The 20,843-nt window shown below is 49.1% G+C and overlaps 1 protein-coding gene across 1 annotated transcript in view; it reads left to right on the forward strand.

The window, feature by feature from the left end:
* Positions 1–16,458, forward strand: part of LOC147716824 (uncharacterized) — a 102,484-nt gene extending 86,026 nt beyond the window's left edge. Inside the window, exon 2 of the mRNA XM_086919781.1 lies at positions 15,644–16,458. Within this exon, the coding sequence (XP_086775907.1) occupies positions 15,644–16,458 (815 nt within the window). The remainder of the gene's footprint in view (positions 1–15,643) is intronic.
* Positions 16,459–20,843: the final 4,385 nt, after the last annotated feature.

Below are 20,843 nucleotides of genomic sequence, written 5' to 3' on the forward strand. Positions count from 1 at the left end.
TTTTTAATGTTAGTCAACCTATTTTTCTGTGCAGGTGTATATGCAGCCTTATAGTAAAATGAGGTCAGGTCAAGTGTTAAACCCCAACAAATAGGAGAACTTTCGGTGTGTTGGGCAATGTTCCCACTGGCGGTATGTGAAAACATTATGAGGGATACTGAATTTGCATAAAAATTATTGTCCACAATGATGGTAACAGTACATCCTATCAAAGTCGGATGTGTCTTCTAACATTTAATTGTTTGAAAATGCAGCAGATTTTTTCAAATCAGGCAACATATTATTTACAGTTTCAGTATCCCAATCATCAGAAAATGTACAGGAGGTAATGATATCATTGAGAGAAATTTCAAATAAATGTGGTATTTTCAGTAGGGCCAAATACATCAAAATCAACCTTGTTCCAAACAATATCATCAGTAATTGAGACAGCTGCAATGTTCACAGAAAACAAGTCCCATTGTTCACGGTGAAATAATGTATGAGGTTTCAGGACCAAGTTCACATTTGATACTGCAGAGAAATCTGGGAGATAACTTCCATTTATGGGTAAGTAAAAAACAGTCACTAGGCCAATACAGAACAGAAAAAACAATATTCCAGATATTATCCAGAGCTGGAGCCAAGGTGAAACTAAGTAAATCTTTTTGAGAGAAGTGTAAAACCCATGAATTTGTTGCTTACAGGAAACTGGAGCTGGCGTAGTCTCAGGTTCACTGGGATCAAGAGAGAAGGTATCAAAATTGATGAAGTAGCCAGATGCAGCTCAGTCTACATTTGGTAGCTCATCAGGTTTTGTGGAACCGACAGGTGTCTCTTGTTGAGGCATATTGATATAGACATAAGTGTTAGGTCAAATTGATATTTGTCCTTCACTTGTAGTTTGCAGTTCTGTTTCCATGGTAACGAGTTCCATTTCAATGTAGGAAATTCCATCACATCGTATTGGTGACTCTTCGAAAGTTATGAGTCTTTCTATCTGAACTTCCTGTATGGTAGCAAGAAGAGTGTGTCGGCTACTCAGGAGCCCAGGAGGCCTACTATTCAGTATAGGCAATGGAGACAAATCTGTTTTCTTTTCTTTCGGCAAGGGGCGGAAAAAGTACTGTTCTTGTTCCTTCGACAGCCAGGACAGGTATAGGCTTTCTGTAGAATGACCTAAATTCTTCTTGTCTTCAATCATTTCTCTGACCAGATCCCTGACTTTTGGGATCCAGACAGGTCTTGCCATGGCTGGTTTGACTTTCCCAGTGGTGGTCTATTTCTGTTGCACATTGCTTAGTAGTGCTCTGGATTCATTCAGATCCTCTAGATCCTGTTAAACAGCCAAACGTTTGTTGATGTCAAATGGTTTTTCATCCACCACTGTGCCTTCACAATCGATCTCAGGTACCCACATTCTTGTCCCAAATAGGACTTCATAAGGAGTGACACCCCCTAGAGAACTTCTTGGTATTGAGGGCACATTGAACCCTATATAGGTGATTGAACCAACTACCTCCCAGCCTAATCCTCTTGCTGTTAACCGCATCGCTGCTGCGGTGATTTTTGCGCTGTGCTGCAAATTACCATTTTGCTGGTTTCATGACGAGCTCAGCTCGTCATCAGCACACAACACCCGTGGGTGATGACGAGCAGAGCTCGTCATCAGCATCGAAAGGGTTAAAGACTGCTTTAATCCTGTTTTTTCATCTCCACAACCACATTTCCCTCGGGATGGTAGGAGAAGGACCGCAATGCCACACCAAAACCTTTCAATGTCTTCTTTGTAAGCTCTAGAGTTAAACGTGAGGCCTCTATCAGAATGTAATGTGCCAACTGCGTATGTCATTATGAAGACTCGCAAACCTTTTATAACAGTTCGAGGTTCAGCCTAGAGCTGAGGCCATTCCCATAGGAATCTTGAGCATGAATCCACAGCCACCAATATATACTTGTGAACCCCATCTGAATGTAGGGGGCCGCAGTGGTCCAGATAGACACATGCTAGTGGTCTGTTTGATCTAAGCAAAGGTGTCTGCACTAGACGTGCTACAGTGGAACTCTTCATCTGCTGACAGATGTCGCATTTTAAGACAAAAGTCTTTGTCTGTTTTGTTAAACCAGGCCACCAATAGTGTTGTTTCAGTAAAGAAACTGTTGCAGTAATCCTTGCTTGTACAGAACCTAGACCCTCGTGTGCAGCTAGTATTAGGCATAATCTGCGATCCATGCTTGGTATTACTTTATCCCCCCCTCCTGGAATCTGAGCATATAGAATGTTGCTTGCATCTAACTTGTAGGAGTATTTCAGTTGAAAACCTTCCACTAAGGCTGGGCTGTTTTTGCGAGAAGCAATGACAGCTACCAATATCTGTCCTTTGATACTCGTTATTGAACCAGTGATTGCAGCTACAGCAGCAGTTCGTACTGCTCCCTTTGCGGCTACATCAGCCAATAATATCCCTTCAACGTGAAAGCCATCACGTTGGTGACTCAGCGCGTGTATCACGTGAGCTCTCTGTAGTTCGTTTTTCAACTCAGCTACCTGTTCCCTTAGCATTTTATGCTTAATTGTGCCACATTTTGAGTCAGGCTTTTTCCTTCACTTGATAGCTCGTATCCCAAAAATAGGACATTGAGGTGGGCTATTTTTCATTTTTTTAAAATGAATTTGTAGCCCTCTGAGGCAAACCCCAAAATGATGGTGCTCACCCTGATCAAGTGAGCCTGTAAATCATCATCCGTTAGATAAATATCATCTATATAGGACAATGGCTCATCATCCAAGTTCTGAAGTATTTCTGTTACCCTAGTGCTGAATAACCCGGGGCTATTCTTATACCCCAGGGGAAGTCAACAAAATTGACCCTGGGAACCTAGTGTGGAAAATGCTGCTAGAGACCTGATTTCAGTCGCTATATTTTGGCCGAAGAATCCATTTGAGATATCTAGTGTTGTTTTGGCTTTTTTCAGCACAATGTTATTCATTAATGCGGCACTATGTGCATTCTGTACTGCAAATATCTTTGTGCGTGTGTTCAGATGTCGATAGTCTAAAACTAGACTGTATAAATTGTTGGGGTTTCATTATGGTAAACAAAGGATTATTCATCGGAGAGGTGAAAGTTGATATAAGATCTCCCTGACCTGTTTTTTCACTTCTTGTTTTTATTGGGTACTGTCTCTGTGGAGATTGACTAGTTTTTCTGGGATTACATGGTGTGGTGACTCAGCATCCCATCAAATATGGTTGCGAGAAAGTGCTGGAGCAAGGGCTACCGCCCACTGCGGCACTCATGTATGTTTTAAGTATATTGGAACCTGGTTGAAAAAAGCTGGTAAAAATACAATTTCTCCCTTTCAGGTGGCCAATCATTTTCAGCTAAAAGGATGTCATAGCAGTAAGTCCAGTTCCCCCAAAAGAAACCTGTAACTTTTCTGGGTTTGTCCCCCTCAATTTTGAGTGTTATCTTATGTAACCTATGTGGGACACTTACCCTCATACGTATCAGGTTTTTCCACTTGATATGCTCATTCAACTCCGTTGTCACCAGAAATCCCATCAGAATATGGCGAGCTATTGTTACTTCTGCTGCACTGTCTAACATCGCCAGCGCCCATTCCCCGTTCAGTAGTTGAGTCCTCAGAATTCTGGGCATGTCTAACTTTGAGACCTGCTACTTTCTTCTTTTTAAATTGAGGTTTAGATTGTGGCTTGTATTCTTTTTTAGAAGTGTAGCTGTAAGCCTGTGGCGCATCTTTGGACTTTGAATGCTCTTCTTGTCTGTGTTCTGACCATCCTCTTCTTCGGAGTTTCTTGGTGAGCCCTAAAAGGACCGAGAGGAACATGTACCAGTATCCTGATACCTGTCAGGTTTTTTAATGGTATCTCTATTCCTAAGGTTGTATCTCCTTTCAAAGGGCTCCTGTTGAGGAGACCCACTCCTAGATAGAGATCTATTTTCTCAATTTTCTTTATTTTTATTGTTATTATCCCATTTCTTCTTGGAAGAATCAGGTGCTTGCTTGGTGTTCTCTTTTTCAAGGACCACCCATTTGAGGTGTTGTTGCTCTAGCTCCCAAACTATCTCAGCCAAATTGAGCATAAGTGTGAAATCCCTCAGGCGTTGGCATATTGCCACTGCATCTGTCTCCTCTGTTTTGTTTGCTAATATTATAGCGGATACCGGGACAGAATTACCTAATAATTTCATCCCTAAGTTCAGAGCAGGCTCTGCTCCATACTCAGTTTGTATTTGTCTTAATATGTCTGGTTTTACTGCTAATGACGGGGTACCATGAGTTCTGGTATATATGGCAGGGAAAACTGTATCCCAAGTGATACAATCCTCTATCTGGGGAGCTATCCCCATAGGCAAGCAGATTGTTAGCATTCTGTGTTTTTCTTGAGGGCTTGTGTGTGGAAATACTGCCTCTAGCTGTGTTATTTTCTGAGCTATCTAGGATGGCACTTGCTCATGTTTAGGGGGCATTTTGCCCATAACTGCAACTGTGGTGTCATTAAAGTTGTAGAACCCAGAATTTGGACTACATGTGTAGGTCTTGTTGGCTGAAGTGTGAGCATTCTCATCACATACTGTGTCAGGTTTTTGTAAAGCTTTATTATTTCTTTATGATGTAGACTTAGGTCTGCCACTGGCCATATGTCAATCTCTGGATGTGGTGTGTATGCCACAAGGACTTGCCATGTGCCTCCATCTCTTCTGAGTGGACCTAGTCTTGAATTGTCCTTTTTATGGAGAAGAGTGCTATTAAACCAGTTTATGTGCTCCCGGTACGTGAGCGGAATTCCAATGTCCTCATACAGACAGTAATTATTTGGTGGCTCATATTCAGTGTAAGAATGACATGTATTTGTTTGAGCATCTGCTTGTGGAAATTTAACCCATGAATAGAATACCTCTCTTCTATATGATTTGTGAGCCTCAATCCCGAAAGTTACTGTCCCACACCTAGCTGTGACTCCGTAGTCTGTTACCTTTTGAGAAAAGCCATACCTAACAATTTCTAAAATGTTTATTTCCCCTTCTATTTCTTCATCCCTGACTGCAGAATGCTGTGCTTGCCCAGTGGCATTTTTGTCAGCCATTGTTGACAAAGTTTCAAGGAAGAGTTTCAAGGAAACTGAGATAAGGATTTAAGCAGAATAGGAACTATTTGTCCTTCAAGCCTGAATAAACCTACAGCCAATAGAAAGGATATGCCTAGTCAGCTGCGGCCGATCTTTCCCTCCCATGGCGTCTCTGGAATAATGCAAGTAGGGGGTCTCTGAGAAAAGCACTGCTGAACTACTCAGATTTGACAGTTAAATAAGTACCAAACCAACATAGGGGGAGCCATGTCATCTAGTTTCTATAAACCTATATAGGATCTGCACGTAAACGGTGTGGGAGGTATGCTTCTGTTAGAATAGAAATGATTTTGTTTCTATAATATCATATGTAAGTTAGCATTCGCTGCACCATTTTCTATTTGGGCGCCATTTTGAATCACAATTGAAATTGGTCTTTTGCCAATTCTGAGAAAAGGCCTCTGCTGAATTTGCTTCACTAATGAATACACTGTCCTTATTACCGCATACCTTTCCCACTAGATAAGGCCGTCTCCCACTCATCTAGTGGCAGGTATGGGCAGGGCAACACTAAGTAGTAGATAGTGTGTGCCCAGCCTCAGAACCGAAACGCATTTCCTATATTTTTTTACTTTGCAAGTTTGAAGCACCTGCCTAGTAAATTCCATTATGGATGTGTTCTATCCCAGTTTGGAAATTTCATAATGCATCTTTATGCTTGTCGATTTCAGTCCCTCTGCAGCAGTCTTAGCAACTGGGCAGATTGAGCTCGACTCTGAGTGTACCTGAGTAAACAAATATTGGTTTGTATTCTCTACTGTCTGACCGACTCTTCATTTGGTATGGAAGGCTGAGAGGGGGTTGTGAGTGACCCAAATTGGGCCACTTCCTTTAGTTGCCGCCCAAACAGGGACTCCTTTTGGTGAGTGAATCATCCTCTTCTCATGGACAGGGGGGGAGGTCGAGGCTATCATCGGGTTGGACTGACGGATCACGGATCCCTGCATGAAGAGTTCCTGATACTCGCAGCTGTCCCTTTTTACCGCTGGACTGTGCCTCGCCCAGTGGTCATCCCGACTTGAGTCGTCAACGGCGAAACATTTGGATCTGACCGTTTTGTCTGAAGAGTCAGCAGTGGAGAAAAGAATTGTTTGATCTACTCATATCAGGAGAGTTTGTTTTGGTTCTTTGAGGATATGGTACCATTGTGGTTTGAATTTGGTACATCTGAGAACCGTTTTGGGATAAAAGCATTTGCAATTGCTTTGTCAGGCATAAATAGCTAACTTGTTTTCTTTTTGAAAAATGCCTGGCATCAGTAAGATTTTCTCATGATGTTGTTGCTGATGTTCTATAAATGCTCGATTGGGAAGAAACAAAGCCAGCGCCTCCAGAAGGCACTCAGAATTCTGATATGTATGCGAAGCATGGTCTTGGCCTATTATGTTTAGTACATTATGGCACAAATATACGAGGGAGAATGCCGAGTTACAGTGGCCGCTGATGAGCACATTTGATGAACAAAAGATTGGCTCTTATAGAAACAGTTATTTAAGAGATTAAGTAGATTGTCTATGTTAGACTCTCTTAGAACATGGCAGAAAGTAGCTAGACAGAAGCGGTTAAAGAAGGAAAAAGATGCTTGGAAAGGAAGGATACAGACTTTGACCCAGAAAGCAGTAACATAGGATGAAGAAAAACAGGAGACAGAAATTGAATGTGCAGATAGGAGGTTTTAGTTGCAAATTGACAGATCGTATTTGGCCCAAGAAGAAAATTATACTTTGTGGAAAAATTGTTAGTTACTCGGCCCCACCTCCGTATGTCCCGTAGAGGATATATCCCGCTGTTTCCTCACAGTAACTGTAGCCTGCCACATCTGTTCCAACCATTCCTGTATCTACAGTTGTTGCTTCCACGGCTGTGGCCACAGCACTTCCTGCTTCTTCTTTGTCCTCGCCATCTTTGGCAACTGTGGTTATTAGCACACCTGCTGTCTAGACTCCAGTATCCTCTTCTACTATCTCCCCTTCAGTACAAGTGCCAGCGACAATTATACCTGTTACTTCTGTCACTTCTCCTTCCCTGGTTTTCCATCCCCCATATCTTTAAGTAGTAAAACACTGGTTCGTGGACTTGAGGATAGAGAATTGATGAGATTTATGGAGTGCATGGAACCATTTGTTCGATCTGAGGTGTGGGATGAGGAGAAGAAGGTAGTAGCCAATCAGGCTGCGCCATGGGGTCGGAATCCTAGTTACAGTGTGGAGGATGTTTGGAGTGTGATGAAAGATTATGAGCCCTTCGTACAGCAGCACACCCTTAAGCATATGTCTGCTACATTAATTAAGGTCTGGCAGCAACATTTTCGGGACTATGCACCACAAATTCTATTTGATATTAAAGATCACGTATATGCTAGTGGAAGGGAACTTGGCCAAGTTTTTGGAAGTATCACAACCTTAATAGCCTATAGGGGTTGGTTGCATGAGAAGAGTCCCACCTTGGTATTTCAGTTTCCGATGCCGGAGGTTCGCCCTATATATCACCCAAAAATACCAGAGTTAACGGACCACAGTGGAAATGTTCACAGACCAGGTATAGAGGCGCATTTTCGGGAACAATTGGTGTTTACCCCGTGGAAGAGGAGTGAGGTTTTATCCCTTAAAGCTAATTTTCCAAGGAAAAATCCTACTGCTTATTATAACCCACTAAAGAAAATACGGCCATTACGAATGCAAAGGTACTCCTGAAGGATTTCTTGCATTGTTTTGGCTTGCCCGAGTGATCTGGAGTGATAACGGAAGTAATTTTAATGCAAAAGTGATTTAATTGATTTGTGAAGGATTGCATATAAAGTAAAAATGTCATGATTCCAATCATCCACAGTCAGCAGGTTTGGTTGAGAAGTACAATTGTACTCTCAAACTGAAATTGGCAAACATTCATGACGACAGGGTAACAGTGGTTACAGCTCATTTTAGAACAGGATTGTCACTGTATGAGGTCATGGTTGAAAACCGGGTAAATGTCTGGGGCATCCCGTGACTTCCTTGGTTCTCTGATATTGAGTACCCTCTGTTGTTGGATTATCTTGGCCAGTTAACAGAAAGTTTACGCTCTATTCACCAACAGGTCCGGGATTCCCTGCCCTCTACACCAGAGGGACCTGGCCATGATATGGAGACTTCGTATTGACTAAGAATTTCCAGCGGAAGAAGAGTTTGTAGCCGTGGTGGAAGGGGCCAGAGCATTTTAGTAACACGCATCGCAGTGAAGGTCACTGGCCGCAAGAAGTGGATCCATGTTACCCATTGCTGCAGGGTCCCTCTGCCTTTGCCTTATGACCAGTGGGTGAAGGATGGCATCGGGACTCCTGTTCAGGGATGCCCAACTGACTTGGACGCAAACAGATAAGGAGAATGAAAATGTACTGAATGCGGCTCTTCCTCCGTAAATACAAGCTATCCAGGAGCCCTTATTTGTACCTCATTCTGTGCCTAGAGCTACAAGGTACAATTTGCGCTCTCAGCTGAAAGAAAGTGCATCCAAGGAGAAAAGAGATTAGGGATGGACTGAATAAGAAAGGTTGTACTGAGTTACAGTATCAACTGAGATCTATTGAGTTTGATGAAGAATCTCTGCTTACTTTAGTTAGTTGTTTGAACATTGGGCCGATTTCGATTCGGGAGAAAAAAACGTCGTACGATTCGTATTCGTAGCCGTCTCCGTATGAATGAAAAAAGACTGTCCGAATTGCGTAGTATGATCTGAATCCCGAAAATACATCCGAATATCAGCGAACCGTACAAACCACAATCAAAGACCCGTAGGAAATGTCATCGGAACTCATACTGTACGATGTGTAAACATGCCGTACGAACTAACAAGTACGATCCAGACCAGGGACCAAGTACGCGATTTGTACAGGCAAACGTAGTCGGGCATGAAGCATGATTCGTACAGAAAACATCGCGTATAAGTGAGCCGCACCAACAAATACGAACCACACACCCCTCAATCAAGGGTACACAAACCCCCACCCCGAAAACGGACCGTAACAGCCAGCCCCACCAACAAATACGATCCGCACACCCCTCAATCAAGCGTACACGAACCCCCACCCCGAAAACGGACCGTAACTGCTAGCCGCACCAACAAATACGAACCGTACACCCCTCAATCAAGCATACATGAACCCCCACCCTGAAAACGGACCGTAACAGCCAGCCGCATCAACAAATACGAACTGCACACCCCTCAACAAGCGTACACGAACCCCCACCCCGAAAACGGACCGTAACAGCCAGTCGCACCAACAAATACGAACCGCACACCCCTCATCAAGCGTACACGAACCCCCACCCCGAAAACGGACCGTAACAGCCAGCCGCACCAACAAATACAAACCGCACACCCCTCAATCAAGCGTACACGAATGCCCACCCCGAAAACAGACCGTAACAGCCAACCGCACCAACAAATACGAACCGCACACCCCTCAATCAAGCGTACATGAACCCCCACCCCGAAAACGGACCGTAACAGCCAGCCGCACCAACAAATATGAACCGCACACCCCTCAATCAAGCGTACACGAACCCCCACCCTGAAAACGGACCGTAACAGCCAGCCGCACCAACAAATATGAAAAAAACACACCCCTCAATCAAGCGTACAAGAACGCCCACCCCGAAAACGGACGGTAACAGCCAGATGCCCCAACAAATACGAATCGCACACCCCTCAATCAAGCGTACACGAACCCCTACCCAGAAAACGGACCGTAAAAGCCAGCCGCACCAACAAATACGAACCGCACACCCCTCAATAAAGCGTGCACGAACGCCCACCCCGAAAACGGACCGTAACAGCCAGACGCACCAACAAATACGAACCGCACACCACTCAATAAAGCATACGCAAACACCCCAAAAATATCCCGTATGAGCCAGCAACAACAACAAAAACAAACTGCACACCCCCCACTAATAAAGCGCACACAAAACCCAAAACCAGCACAAAGAGGGTGCAAACGAGTCGCACAACCCCACAAAACATGTCTCCTGTGTACACACCATAGGAAACCAATGTCCTGGCTACATCCAAACAGGCAAACAGAGGGCCCAAGTCACACCCACCCCTTATAACACACCCACCAAAAATTCTAAAAAAAGCCACACCCACAAATGGACCAATAAAAGGGCCCACACATACAACCCATCATCCTTTGCAACATACCTATTTGCGCAAAGACACTGATAGCACACCAACAACTGCAGCCATACACCTTGACATATACACCCTATCTCATTCACACACACACCACCCCCTTCACAAACAGACCCACACACCCTCATCCATACACACCATCACCCCCCCAATCACATACACCCCACACCATGACCACACCAAAGAATCCAAAGTTCACTAACCCGGAGATGGAGATCCTTACAGATAAAGTCATCAGAGTTGAGCCACAGCTGTTTGGTGCATTGGTCAGACAAACCAGCATAGCTGAAAAAACACGCCTGTGCAAGAAGATCGTCAATAAGGTCAATGCTGTTGCACCCATCAGGCGCACCAGGAAGAATTGCCAGACCAGGTGGTACGATCTGCGGAGGATGGACAAGCGCAAGATGGATGAGGACTACGCCAACGCTCATCCCACTGAAGGTGGTTTTCCCCGCAGACCTGCAAAATGCCATCCCTAGGAGGAGAAAGTCATGGCCCTGCTACCAACGGTGGGAGTTCATGGAATCGAAGGAGCCGTGGAGCCTGGTGAGTATACAAACAACACATGTAACATGGGGGACTACCAGCAGTGCCTAACAGTATGGGGGGTGGCCATGACTCCCAGCAGTGCCTAACAGTATGGGGGTGGTGTGGGGGGGGTGTGGCTATGACTCCCAACAGTGCCTAACAGTATGGGGTGGGATAGGGGTGTATGGCTATGACTCCCACCAGTGGCTAACAGTATGGGGGGGTGGGGGGGTGTTGCATGACTCCCAGCAGTGCCTAACAGCATGGGGGTGGTGTGCAGGTGTGTGGCTATGACTCCCAGTAGTGGCTAACAGTATAGGGGTGTGTGGGGGTGTGTGGCCATGACTCCCAGCAGTGCCTAACAGTATGGGGTGTGTGGCCATGACTCACAGCAGTGCCTAACAGTATGGGGGTGGTGTGGGGGTGTGTGGCCATGACTCTCAGCAGTGCCTAACAGTAAGGGGGTGGTGTGGGGGGGTGTGGCCATGACTCCCAGCAGTGCCTAACAGTATGGGGGTGTGGGGGGGATGGGTATGACTCCCAGTCATGCCTAACAGTATGTAGGGGTGTGGGGGGTGTGGCCATGACTCCCAGCAGTGCCTAACAGTATGGGGTGTGTGGCCATGACTCCCAGCAGTGCCTAATAGTATAGGGGTGGTGTGGGGGTGTGTGGCCATGACTCCCAGCAGTGCCTAACAGCATTGGGCTGGTGTGGGGGTGTGTGGCCATGACTACCAGCAGTGCCTAACAGTATGGGGGTGTGGGGGTCTGTGGCCATGACTCCCAGCAGTGCCTAACAGTATGGGGTGTGTGGCCATGACTCCCAGCAGTGCCTAATAGTATGGTGGTGGTGTGGGGGTGGTGGCCATGACTCCCAGCAGTGCCTAACAGTATGGGGGTGGTGTGGGGGGGTGGCTATGACTCCCAACAGTGCCTAACAGTATGGGGTGGCATAGGGGTGTATGGCTATGACTCCGACCAGTGCCTAACAGCATGGGGGCGGTGTGCAGGTGTGCGGCTATGAATCCCAGCAGTGGCTAACAGTATAGGGGTGTGTGGGGGTGTGTGGCCATGACTCCCAGCAGTGCCTAACAGTATGGGGTGTGTGGCCATGACTCCCAGCAGTGCCTAACAGTATGGGGGTGGTGTGGCCATGACTCTCAGCAGTGCCTAACAGTAAGGGGGTGGTGTGGGGGTGTTTGACCATGACTCCCAGCAGTGCCTAACAGTATGGGGGTGTGGGGGGGGTGTGGGTATGACTCCCAGTCATGCCTAACAGTATGTAGGGGTGTGGGGGGTGTGGCCATGACTCCCAGCAGTGCCTAACAGTATGGGGTGTGTGGCCATGACTCCCAGCAGTGCCTAATAGTATGGGGGTGGTGTGGGGGTGTGTGGCCATGACTCCCAGCAGTACCTAACAGCATTGGGCTGGTGTGGGGGTGTGTGGCCATAACTCCCAGCAGTGCCTAACAGTATGGGGGTGTGGGGGTGTGTGGCCATGACTCCCAGCAGTGCCTAACAGTATGGGGTGTGTGGCCATGACTCCCAGCAGTGCCTAATAGTATGGTGGTGGTGTGGGGGTGTGTGGCCATGACTCCCAGCAGTGCCTAAGTATGGGTGTGGTGTGGGGGTGTGTGGCTATGACTCCCATCAGTGCCTAACAGTATGGGGGGTGTGGGGTTGTGTTGCCATGACTCCCAGCAGTGCCTAACAGTATGGGGTGTGTGGCCATGACTCCCAGCAGTGCCTACCAGTATGGGGGTGGTGTGGGGGTATGTGGCCATGACTCCCAGCAGTGCCTAACAGTATGGGGGTGGTGTGGGGGTGTGTGGCCATGACTCCCAGCAGTGCCTAACAGTATGGGGGTGTGTGGGGGTGTGTGGATATGACACCCAGCAGTGCCTAACAGTATGGGGGGTGTGGGGGTGTGTGGCCATGACTCCCAGCAGCTCCTAACAGTATGGGGTGAGTGGCCATGACTCCCAGCAGTGCCTAACAGTATGGGTGTGGTGTGGCGGTGTGTGGCTATGACTCCCAGCAGTGCCCAACAGTATGGGTGGGGGGGTGGGGGTATGTGGCTATGACTTCCAGCAGTGCCTTACAGTATGGGGTGTGTGGCCATGACTCCGAGCAGTGCCTAACAGTATGGGGGTGGTGTGGGGTGTGTGGCCATGACTCCCAGCAGTGCCTAACAGTATGAGGGTGGTGTGGGTGTGTGTGGCTATGACTCCCATCAGTGCCTAACAGTATGGGGGGTGTGGGGTGGTGTGGCCATGACTCCCAGCAGTGCCTAACAGTAAGGGGTGTGTGGCCATGACTCCCAGCAGTGCCTAACAGTATAGGGGTGGTGTGGGGGTGTGTGGCTATGACTCCCAGCAGTGCCTAACAGTCTGGGGGTGGTGGGGGGTTGTGGCCATGACTCCCAGCAGTGCCTAACAGTATGGGGGTGTGTGGGGGTGTGTGGCTATGACACCCAGCAGTGCCTAACAGTATGGGGGGTGTGGGGTGTGTGGCCATGGCTCCCAGCAGCTCCTAACAGTATGGGGTGAGTGGCCATGACTCCCAGCAGTGCCTAACAGTATGGGTGTGGTTTGGCTTTGTGTGGCTATGACTCCCAGCAGTGCCCAACAGTATGGGTGGGGGGTGGGGGTATGTGGCCATGACTCCCAGCAGTGCCTAACAGTATGGGTGTGGTGTGGGGGGGTGTGGCTATGACTCCCATCAGTGCCTAACAGTATGGGGGGTGTGGGGTTGTGTGGCCATGACTCCCAGCAGTGCCTAACAGTATGGGGTGTGTGGCCATGACTCCCAGCAGTGCCTAACAGTATGGGGTGGTGTGGGGGTATGTGTCCATGACTCCCAGCAGTGCCTAACAGTATGGGGGTGGTTTGGGGGTGTGTGGCCATGACTCCCAGCAGTGCCTAACAGTATGGGGGTGTGTGGGGTTGTGTGGCTATGACACCCAGCAGTGCCTAACAGTATGGGGGTGTGGGGGTGTGTGGCCATGACTCCCAGCAGCTCCTAACAGTATGGGGTGAGTGGCCATGACTCCCAGCAGTGCCTAACAGTATGGGTGTGGTGTGGCGGTGTGTGGCTATGACTCCCAGCAGTGCCCAACAGTATGGGTGGGGGGTGGGGGTATGTGGCTATGACTTCCAGCATTGCCTTACAGTATGGGGTGTGTGGCCATGACTCCGAGCAGTGCCTAACAGTATGGGGGTGGTGTGGGGGTGTGTGGCCATGACTCCCAGCAGTGCCTAACAGTATAAGGGTGGTGTGGGTGTGTGTGGCTATGACTCCCATCAGTGCCTAACAGTGTGGGGGGTGTGGGGTTGTGTGGCCATGACTCCCAGCAGTGCCTAACAGTATGGGGTGTGTGGCCATGACTCCCAGCAGTGTCTAAGAGTATGGGGGTGGTGTGGGGGGGTGTGGCCATGACTCCCAGCAGTGTCTAACAGTATGGGGTGTGTGGCCATGACTCCCAGCAGTGCCTAACTATATGGGGGTGGTGTGGGGGGGTGTGGCTATGACTCCCAGCAGTCCCTAACAGCATGGGGGTGGTGTGGGGTGTGTGGCTATGACTCCCAGCAGTGCCTAACAGTATGGGGGTGTAGGGGTGTGTGGCCATGACTCCCAGCAGTACCTAACAGTATGGGGGTGGTGTGGGGGTGTGTGGCCATGACTCCCAGCAGTGCCTAACAGTATGGGGGGTGTGGCTATGACTCCCAGCAGTGTCTAACAGTATGGGGGTGGGTGTAAGGGGAGTGCCAGAAGGCTGCAAGGGGGAGGGTGAGAGGGTGCAAGGTGTAGTGTAGGAGGCTGCACTCAACCCATATGGCCCAGGTACACACCCATGCACCATGCTCAATGCACAGGGAGTGTGAAAGTACTGACAAGATAGCGGACACTGGGCCCTGGTGTAGGCAGCACAAGGACCTCCTGTGACCCGTGCAAACACTAATACCAGGACAAGGTCAGATATCCTGCACAGGAACTCACAACCACTATCATGGCAGCATGCTTCATGGGGGGACAGATACACCACAAGGGACGCCCACTTGCAAATCACACTCAAACTACTAGCATGGCCTGTCACACACACCCCTTACAGAAACTGAGCCTCTGGGGACAGGCAATGGAGTGCACCACTGTCACAATCATCATGTAACACAACATAAAAAAGACTGATCTGATGACGCATCCAAGCAAAAAAAGCACAGTGCTGAATCACAAGTCCATTGTGCCTCTCACACAATGCTGTTGCCACAGCTTTGGAACGCTGTGGATGCACTCAAGTAGCACCATGGACCTCTGTATTGACAAGGTAATGCATCTTGGAGAAGTGCCATGTTCTAAAGCCCTGTGCCAGAAGTAGGTGTACTGGTCCTGGGGGGTTGGCAGTGGGTGGCCCTCACGGCACAGCAACACCTCTCAAAAGTTGCTGAATGAAATCAGCAAAATTCCACTCAGTCTCCATCATAAACATGCTGCATTAAAACCCTGTGCATGCTTGAACCAGGCATAAGGATTGACGCTGCATTGGGCAGATTGGGCCCCACAGAGCACAGCTATATCTGTGTGGTGCTGGCGACACAAACCACAGCAATGGCTGTGCCAGTCATCGTAAACAGTACCCAACATGTCAAGCACCCCTGAGCACATGTCAATCTCATCCCACAGCATACCCATACACAAGTGAACAATTACAACAATCCAAAGTAGGTAGAACAGTGCTAACGGCAATGGATATCAAAATTGGATGTTGCATGATAGTGCATTAACAGTGTTTGTCTCTCACACCCACAGGGGAACGTGTGGAAACTACCCCCAACCAGGGGGGAGATGGATCACAGTCCCAGGCTCAGCACGGCCCTGACCCCACCGACAGCGATGCCTCTCAACACACTGTGGATGACCCCAACCAACCTGGCCCCTCTGGATCCCAAACCCGTGCAGCAGCTGGAACAGATACATCTGTGCCAACCACCACACCCATTCCCGCCACATCCCAGCAGATAGCTCGGAGTCCTGCCCATAATCCACAACAGAGCCAGTCTGACAATGAGGGACAAGGTTCGCCGGGCACCCAGGAGGTGGCAGACGACACCACCACTGCCAGCACTCATGGGTCCCATCGACCTGATGTGCCCACAAATGCAGGCCGGGCTGGTGTGGACAGGGGTGGTGGGAGTAGCGCAAGGCGGAGGCGAGAACCTGACCAGCCAGCTGCAGGGCGCGGTATGGCAGAACTCAGAGACATCATGGATGTATACCAGCGGGACACAAGGGAGTTCAGCCTGGTAGTGGAGGCCCTCAACAAAATGACAAATCAGCAGGCCAAGCTACATGCCAGTCAAGAACGACACCAGGGTCGGGTGGAGGCAAGACTGGATGAGCTCATGACGGTGCATAGGGAAATTAACCAATCACTCCGTCTGATCGCTGTCAACATACAGCACCCTCCCTGTGTCACAAGGCCAGAAACATCTAGGCAAAGACCAACAACAGGCACAGGGAGGGAGGAGGAGGAGGAATTGTCAGACGGAGCATCCCAGGCATCGTCAAGACTTGCACGTGAGGGTACCCCAAGGAAGGTGGGTCATCCATGGACAAGACGTTGAGAGGCATAGGGCCATGCACAACTCCCAGGCTCCCAGGTCACCTGGTCTGGCATCTTGCCTTCGTGTGCAACAGCATCACCTTATTGACTTTCTGCCTCTCCCACATGGACTTGCTGGTCGCAGTGTGCCCAATGATGCCAAGCACTGTGGCCTGGACTCTGTTGACTCAACCTGTAAGGCATCAAATCTCCAGCTGTGAACTTTGGATTCCCCCCCTTTTGGTACAGCACCTACTCATGTTTCACGCACAAGATCAGAAAATAAATATAAATAACATAATACGCAGTGATGGAGACGTTTTGTACCCAGATGCAAAAACATATGTGTGGGGACATGTAAAAAATGCCAGAGTGTTGAACAAACTGCAGCCATCCACACACTGGGATCTGAGTCCGGTTGAGGACACACATAGGTCACAATATTCCAACAACTACATACATGGATAGCAATGCACACCTGTGATGGTTACAAAATGTAGAAGGGGGGGGTTGGCTTGCAATACTGCAATTAAAGACAGGGACAGAAGAGTCACTTGGAGTTGTACAGATCATGGGTAATATGTAGGTGTCCACGAGGGAGTACCAGGATCTGTGTTCAGAGGTATGAGAACTATCAGCCGCATTCAGTTGTACTGTGGATGTCATGAATGGTGCCCAGGCCAAGGGCGGCAGGACGGACTGCGGGCAACGGGGTGTTGGATAGTAGACGTCCATATTAGTTTATTGGGCTGGGCCTGTGGAGTGCCTACTGAGTGTGGCTGAGGAGTATGAAAGTGAACCTGCAGTTGACTGTGGGACTATTGTAGGTATCTCAAGTGGAAGGTCATGTGGCTGTTGCAGGGGATGTTGAGGATGAGGTGTGTGCATGCACCCTGGAGTTGCACAAGTACTCCTGGAGTCTGTTACTTGTACCTGTGTATGATATGATATGATATGGCTTTTATAGAGCGCGACTTACACTCCACGGAGCATCTTGGCGCTAGTAATAACGTGTCACAGAGGAGGAAAGAAAGGAAATGCTCATAGCACCAGGAGAGAGGGAAAGATAGTGGACCTGAAAGTAATTTGTGCGGTGAGGGGGTTAAATTGAATTAAATTAGTGCTAGACAAAGGGTGTCAGAGGCATTAAAGATCCAGGTTTTGAGGGCCTTACGAAACAGGTTCTCTGAGGGGATCAGACGTATGTGGGCTGGGAGCTTGTTCCAGGCTCTAGCTCCCAACACTCCTAGGGATTTTCCTCCTTTAGTTGAGAGTCTGAATCTGGGGACCACCAGTAGGTTCAGGTTGGAGGATCTGAGTGAGCGGGAGGGAGTGTATCTTCCAAACCTTTGGGACAGATAGGTGGGACCCGACTGGTGGTAGGCTCTGAACGTGATAAGTAAGATTTTGAATAGCACTCTCTTGTGGATAGGTAGCCAGTGTAGGGTTCTGAGTGCTGCTGAGGCAGATGACTTCCTAGGAAGTCTCAACACTAGGCGGGCGGCAGCGTTCTGAACCATCTGTAGTTTGTGCAGAACAATTTTGTTGGAGCCTGCGTAGATGCTGTTACAATAATCCAGACGGGATGTGATGAGGGCCACTGCTACCGTCTTTCTAGCTGTCAGGGGGAGGAGGTCGAAGAACCTTCTGAGGACCTTGATAATGTTAAAGCAGGACCCTGCCACAGTGCTTTCTTGTTGTTTGAAAGATAGTGCTTCATCAAACCTGATCCCGAGGTTGCGGGCCGACTTGATGGTGTTCGGCGGGACTTCGGCATCTTGGGGCCACCAGTGTTTAGGGGAGAAAAGGTTGTCCTGGCCAAAAGGGAGGATTTCAGATTTCAGTTTTCCCTGAATTGCACTTGAGGTGGTGGTTCTTGCTGTAGTTGGGCTGGCTGGTGTCATAGAGGGCGACCAGGCTGAACACCACCTCATCAACAGACATCGCCATAGCCATCCCAGAAGGCTATAAGATCTCCCGCAGACAACGCACCAACAGAGTGGGATGAGGAATCGCCATCATCCATATGAACACTCCCAGAGTCACTACCAACACCAACGACACCCTCCACACCGCCTAGCACATGCACTTACAGATCCACACTGAAGCCAACAACACCCTCAGAGGAACACTCATCGACAGACCACCTGGACCCCGACCACGGATTACATACTCCTCGGGGACATGAACTTCCAGCTTGAGAACAACAACGATGCAAACTCCATTGCCATGATCAACAACCTCTTCAACCTCGGATTAAAACTACTCATGACAATACCCACCCACACCGCTGGACACACACAGGACCCCATCTTCTCCGCAACTCCACACATCTCTTTCAACCACACCACCGAACACCACTGGACAGACCACAGATGCCTCCACTTCATCTTCAGTAAACCCACCACACCACCCTGCACACAGCACATGCCACGCCGCTGCTGGTGCAAGGCCACCGTGGACTAACTGACCGCCACTCTCGCCCTGGGACCACCCGCCGACCAAACCTACCCCGACTCCGCTGCCATCAACCTCAAACAGTGGATCAACGACTGCACCAACACCCTCGCCACACTCAAGACCTCCGCCACCTATCACAACAACAAGATAGCCGCATGATTCACCAAAGACCTCAGGACCTCCAAGTGCACTTGTCCGAAGCTGTAGAGGAGCTGGCTCTGCAACCAAACACCATACAGCTACACCGCACACAAGAGCGGACACCACCAATTCATCAGGACCACCAACAGGACAGCCTAGACAGCAACACACACAACAGCAAACAGCACATCAACATTGTGATTGAACTCACAACTCCCACCAACAACACCAATGACATAGCACCATCACAAGACCTGTGTGACTCACTGTCCACCTTCTGACACCGTAAGTTCATCGACATCCACAATAGCTTCCACTCCGCTACCCCCCACACACAAACAAATCCACCCCCCCTTATACCAACACCCACAAAAATAACCTGACCGCCTGGCACAACGTCAGCGACAAAGACACCATCAGGACCATGGACTCCATCCACTCCGGATCCCCATCTGACACATGGCTTCTCAACATTTTCAACAAATCTAGCTAAGCCAGCGCACCTCTTCTCCCAAAAACAATCAACATCTCCTTCGAGACAGCTACCTTCAGTGGGAGCTGGGAGAATGCTGAGATCAACGTCTTAGTGAATATACAAAATGCGGATCACAAATACCTCAAGAACTTCAGGGCCATCTCCCCTTCACAGAAAAGGTCACATAGAAGATTGTCAACAGACTGCTGACCCGCTACCTCGAAGACAACAACATCATGGGACCATCCCAGTCTGGATTCCGCAGCAGCCACAGCACGGACACCGCCCTCATCACCGCCAACAACGACATCAGCAACCTCATGGACAAAAGTTAAACAGCCGCCCTCATCCTTCTGGACCTATCACCAGCCTTCCACACGGTCTGCCAAGACACCCTAACAGCACGCATCCATGATGCCGGAATCCAAGAGAATGCCCTGGCCTGGGCCACAGCCTTCCTCCCCTGAAAGGCCCAGAGCGTCTGCCTCCCACACTTCCATTCCAAGACCACTGAGACCATCTGCAGCGTCCCACGGGGATCATCCCTCAGCCCGACGTTGATCAATATCCATATGGCACCACTCACCCATGTTGCACTACAACATAGCCTCAACATCATCTCCTACGCCATTTACACACAGCTGATCATATCCCTCACCAAAGAACCACACACTGCCAAAGGAAACCTCCACAGAGGAATGAAGGCCATTGCCAAATGGATGAAGAACAGCAGGCTGAACCACAATTCTGACTAAACGGAGGACCTCATCCACAGCCCCACCACCTCAGCCTGTGATGACTCCTGTTGGCCAACATCGCTAGGAACAGCCCCAGAACCCACCAACCATGCACGCAACCTGTGGCTCATCCTCAAATCCTCCCTCACCATGACCAAGCAGGACAACGCCATCTCATCTTCCTGCTTCAACACCCTCTGAATGCCCCGCAGGATCTTTATATGGATCATCTCAAACACGTGCAAAACAGTCATCTGGGCCGTCTCCACGATCTCACAGGATTACGGGATCTCCCCCTATGCAGCTACAACAACCAAACTCATGAGACGGCTGCAACGCATCCAGAACGCCTCATCACGTATGATCCTCGAGTTCCCCAACACGGCCACATCACACCACACCTGAGAGGCCTGCACTCGCTCCCTGTCAACAACAGGATCACCTACAAACTCATCATCCACGCACACAAAGCTCTTAACCACGCCGGACCAGCATACCATAACAACCGACTCAGCTTCTACACACCCACCCGCAGCCTCCGCTCTACAAACCTCGCACTTGCCACAGTCCCTCACTTCCAGAAAACCACCGTCA

This window comes from Lissotriton vulgaris, chromosome 5 (assembly GCF_964263255.1).
Source record: "Lissotriton vulgaris chromosome 5, aLisVul1.2, whole genome shotgun sequence".
NCBI lineage: Eukaryota > Metazoa > Chordata > Amphibia > Caudata > Salamandridae > Lissotriton > Lissotriton vulgaris.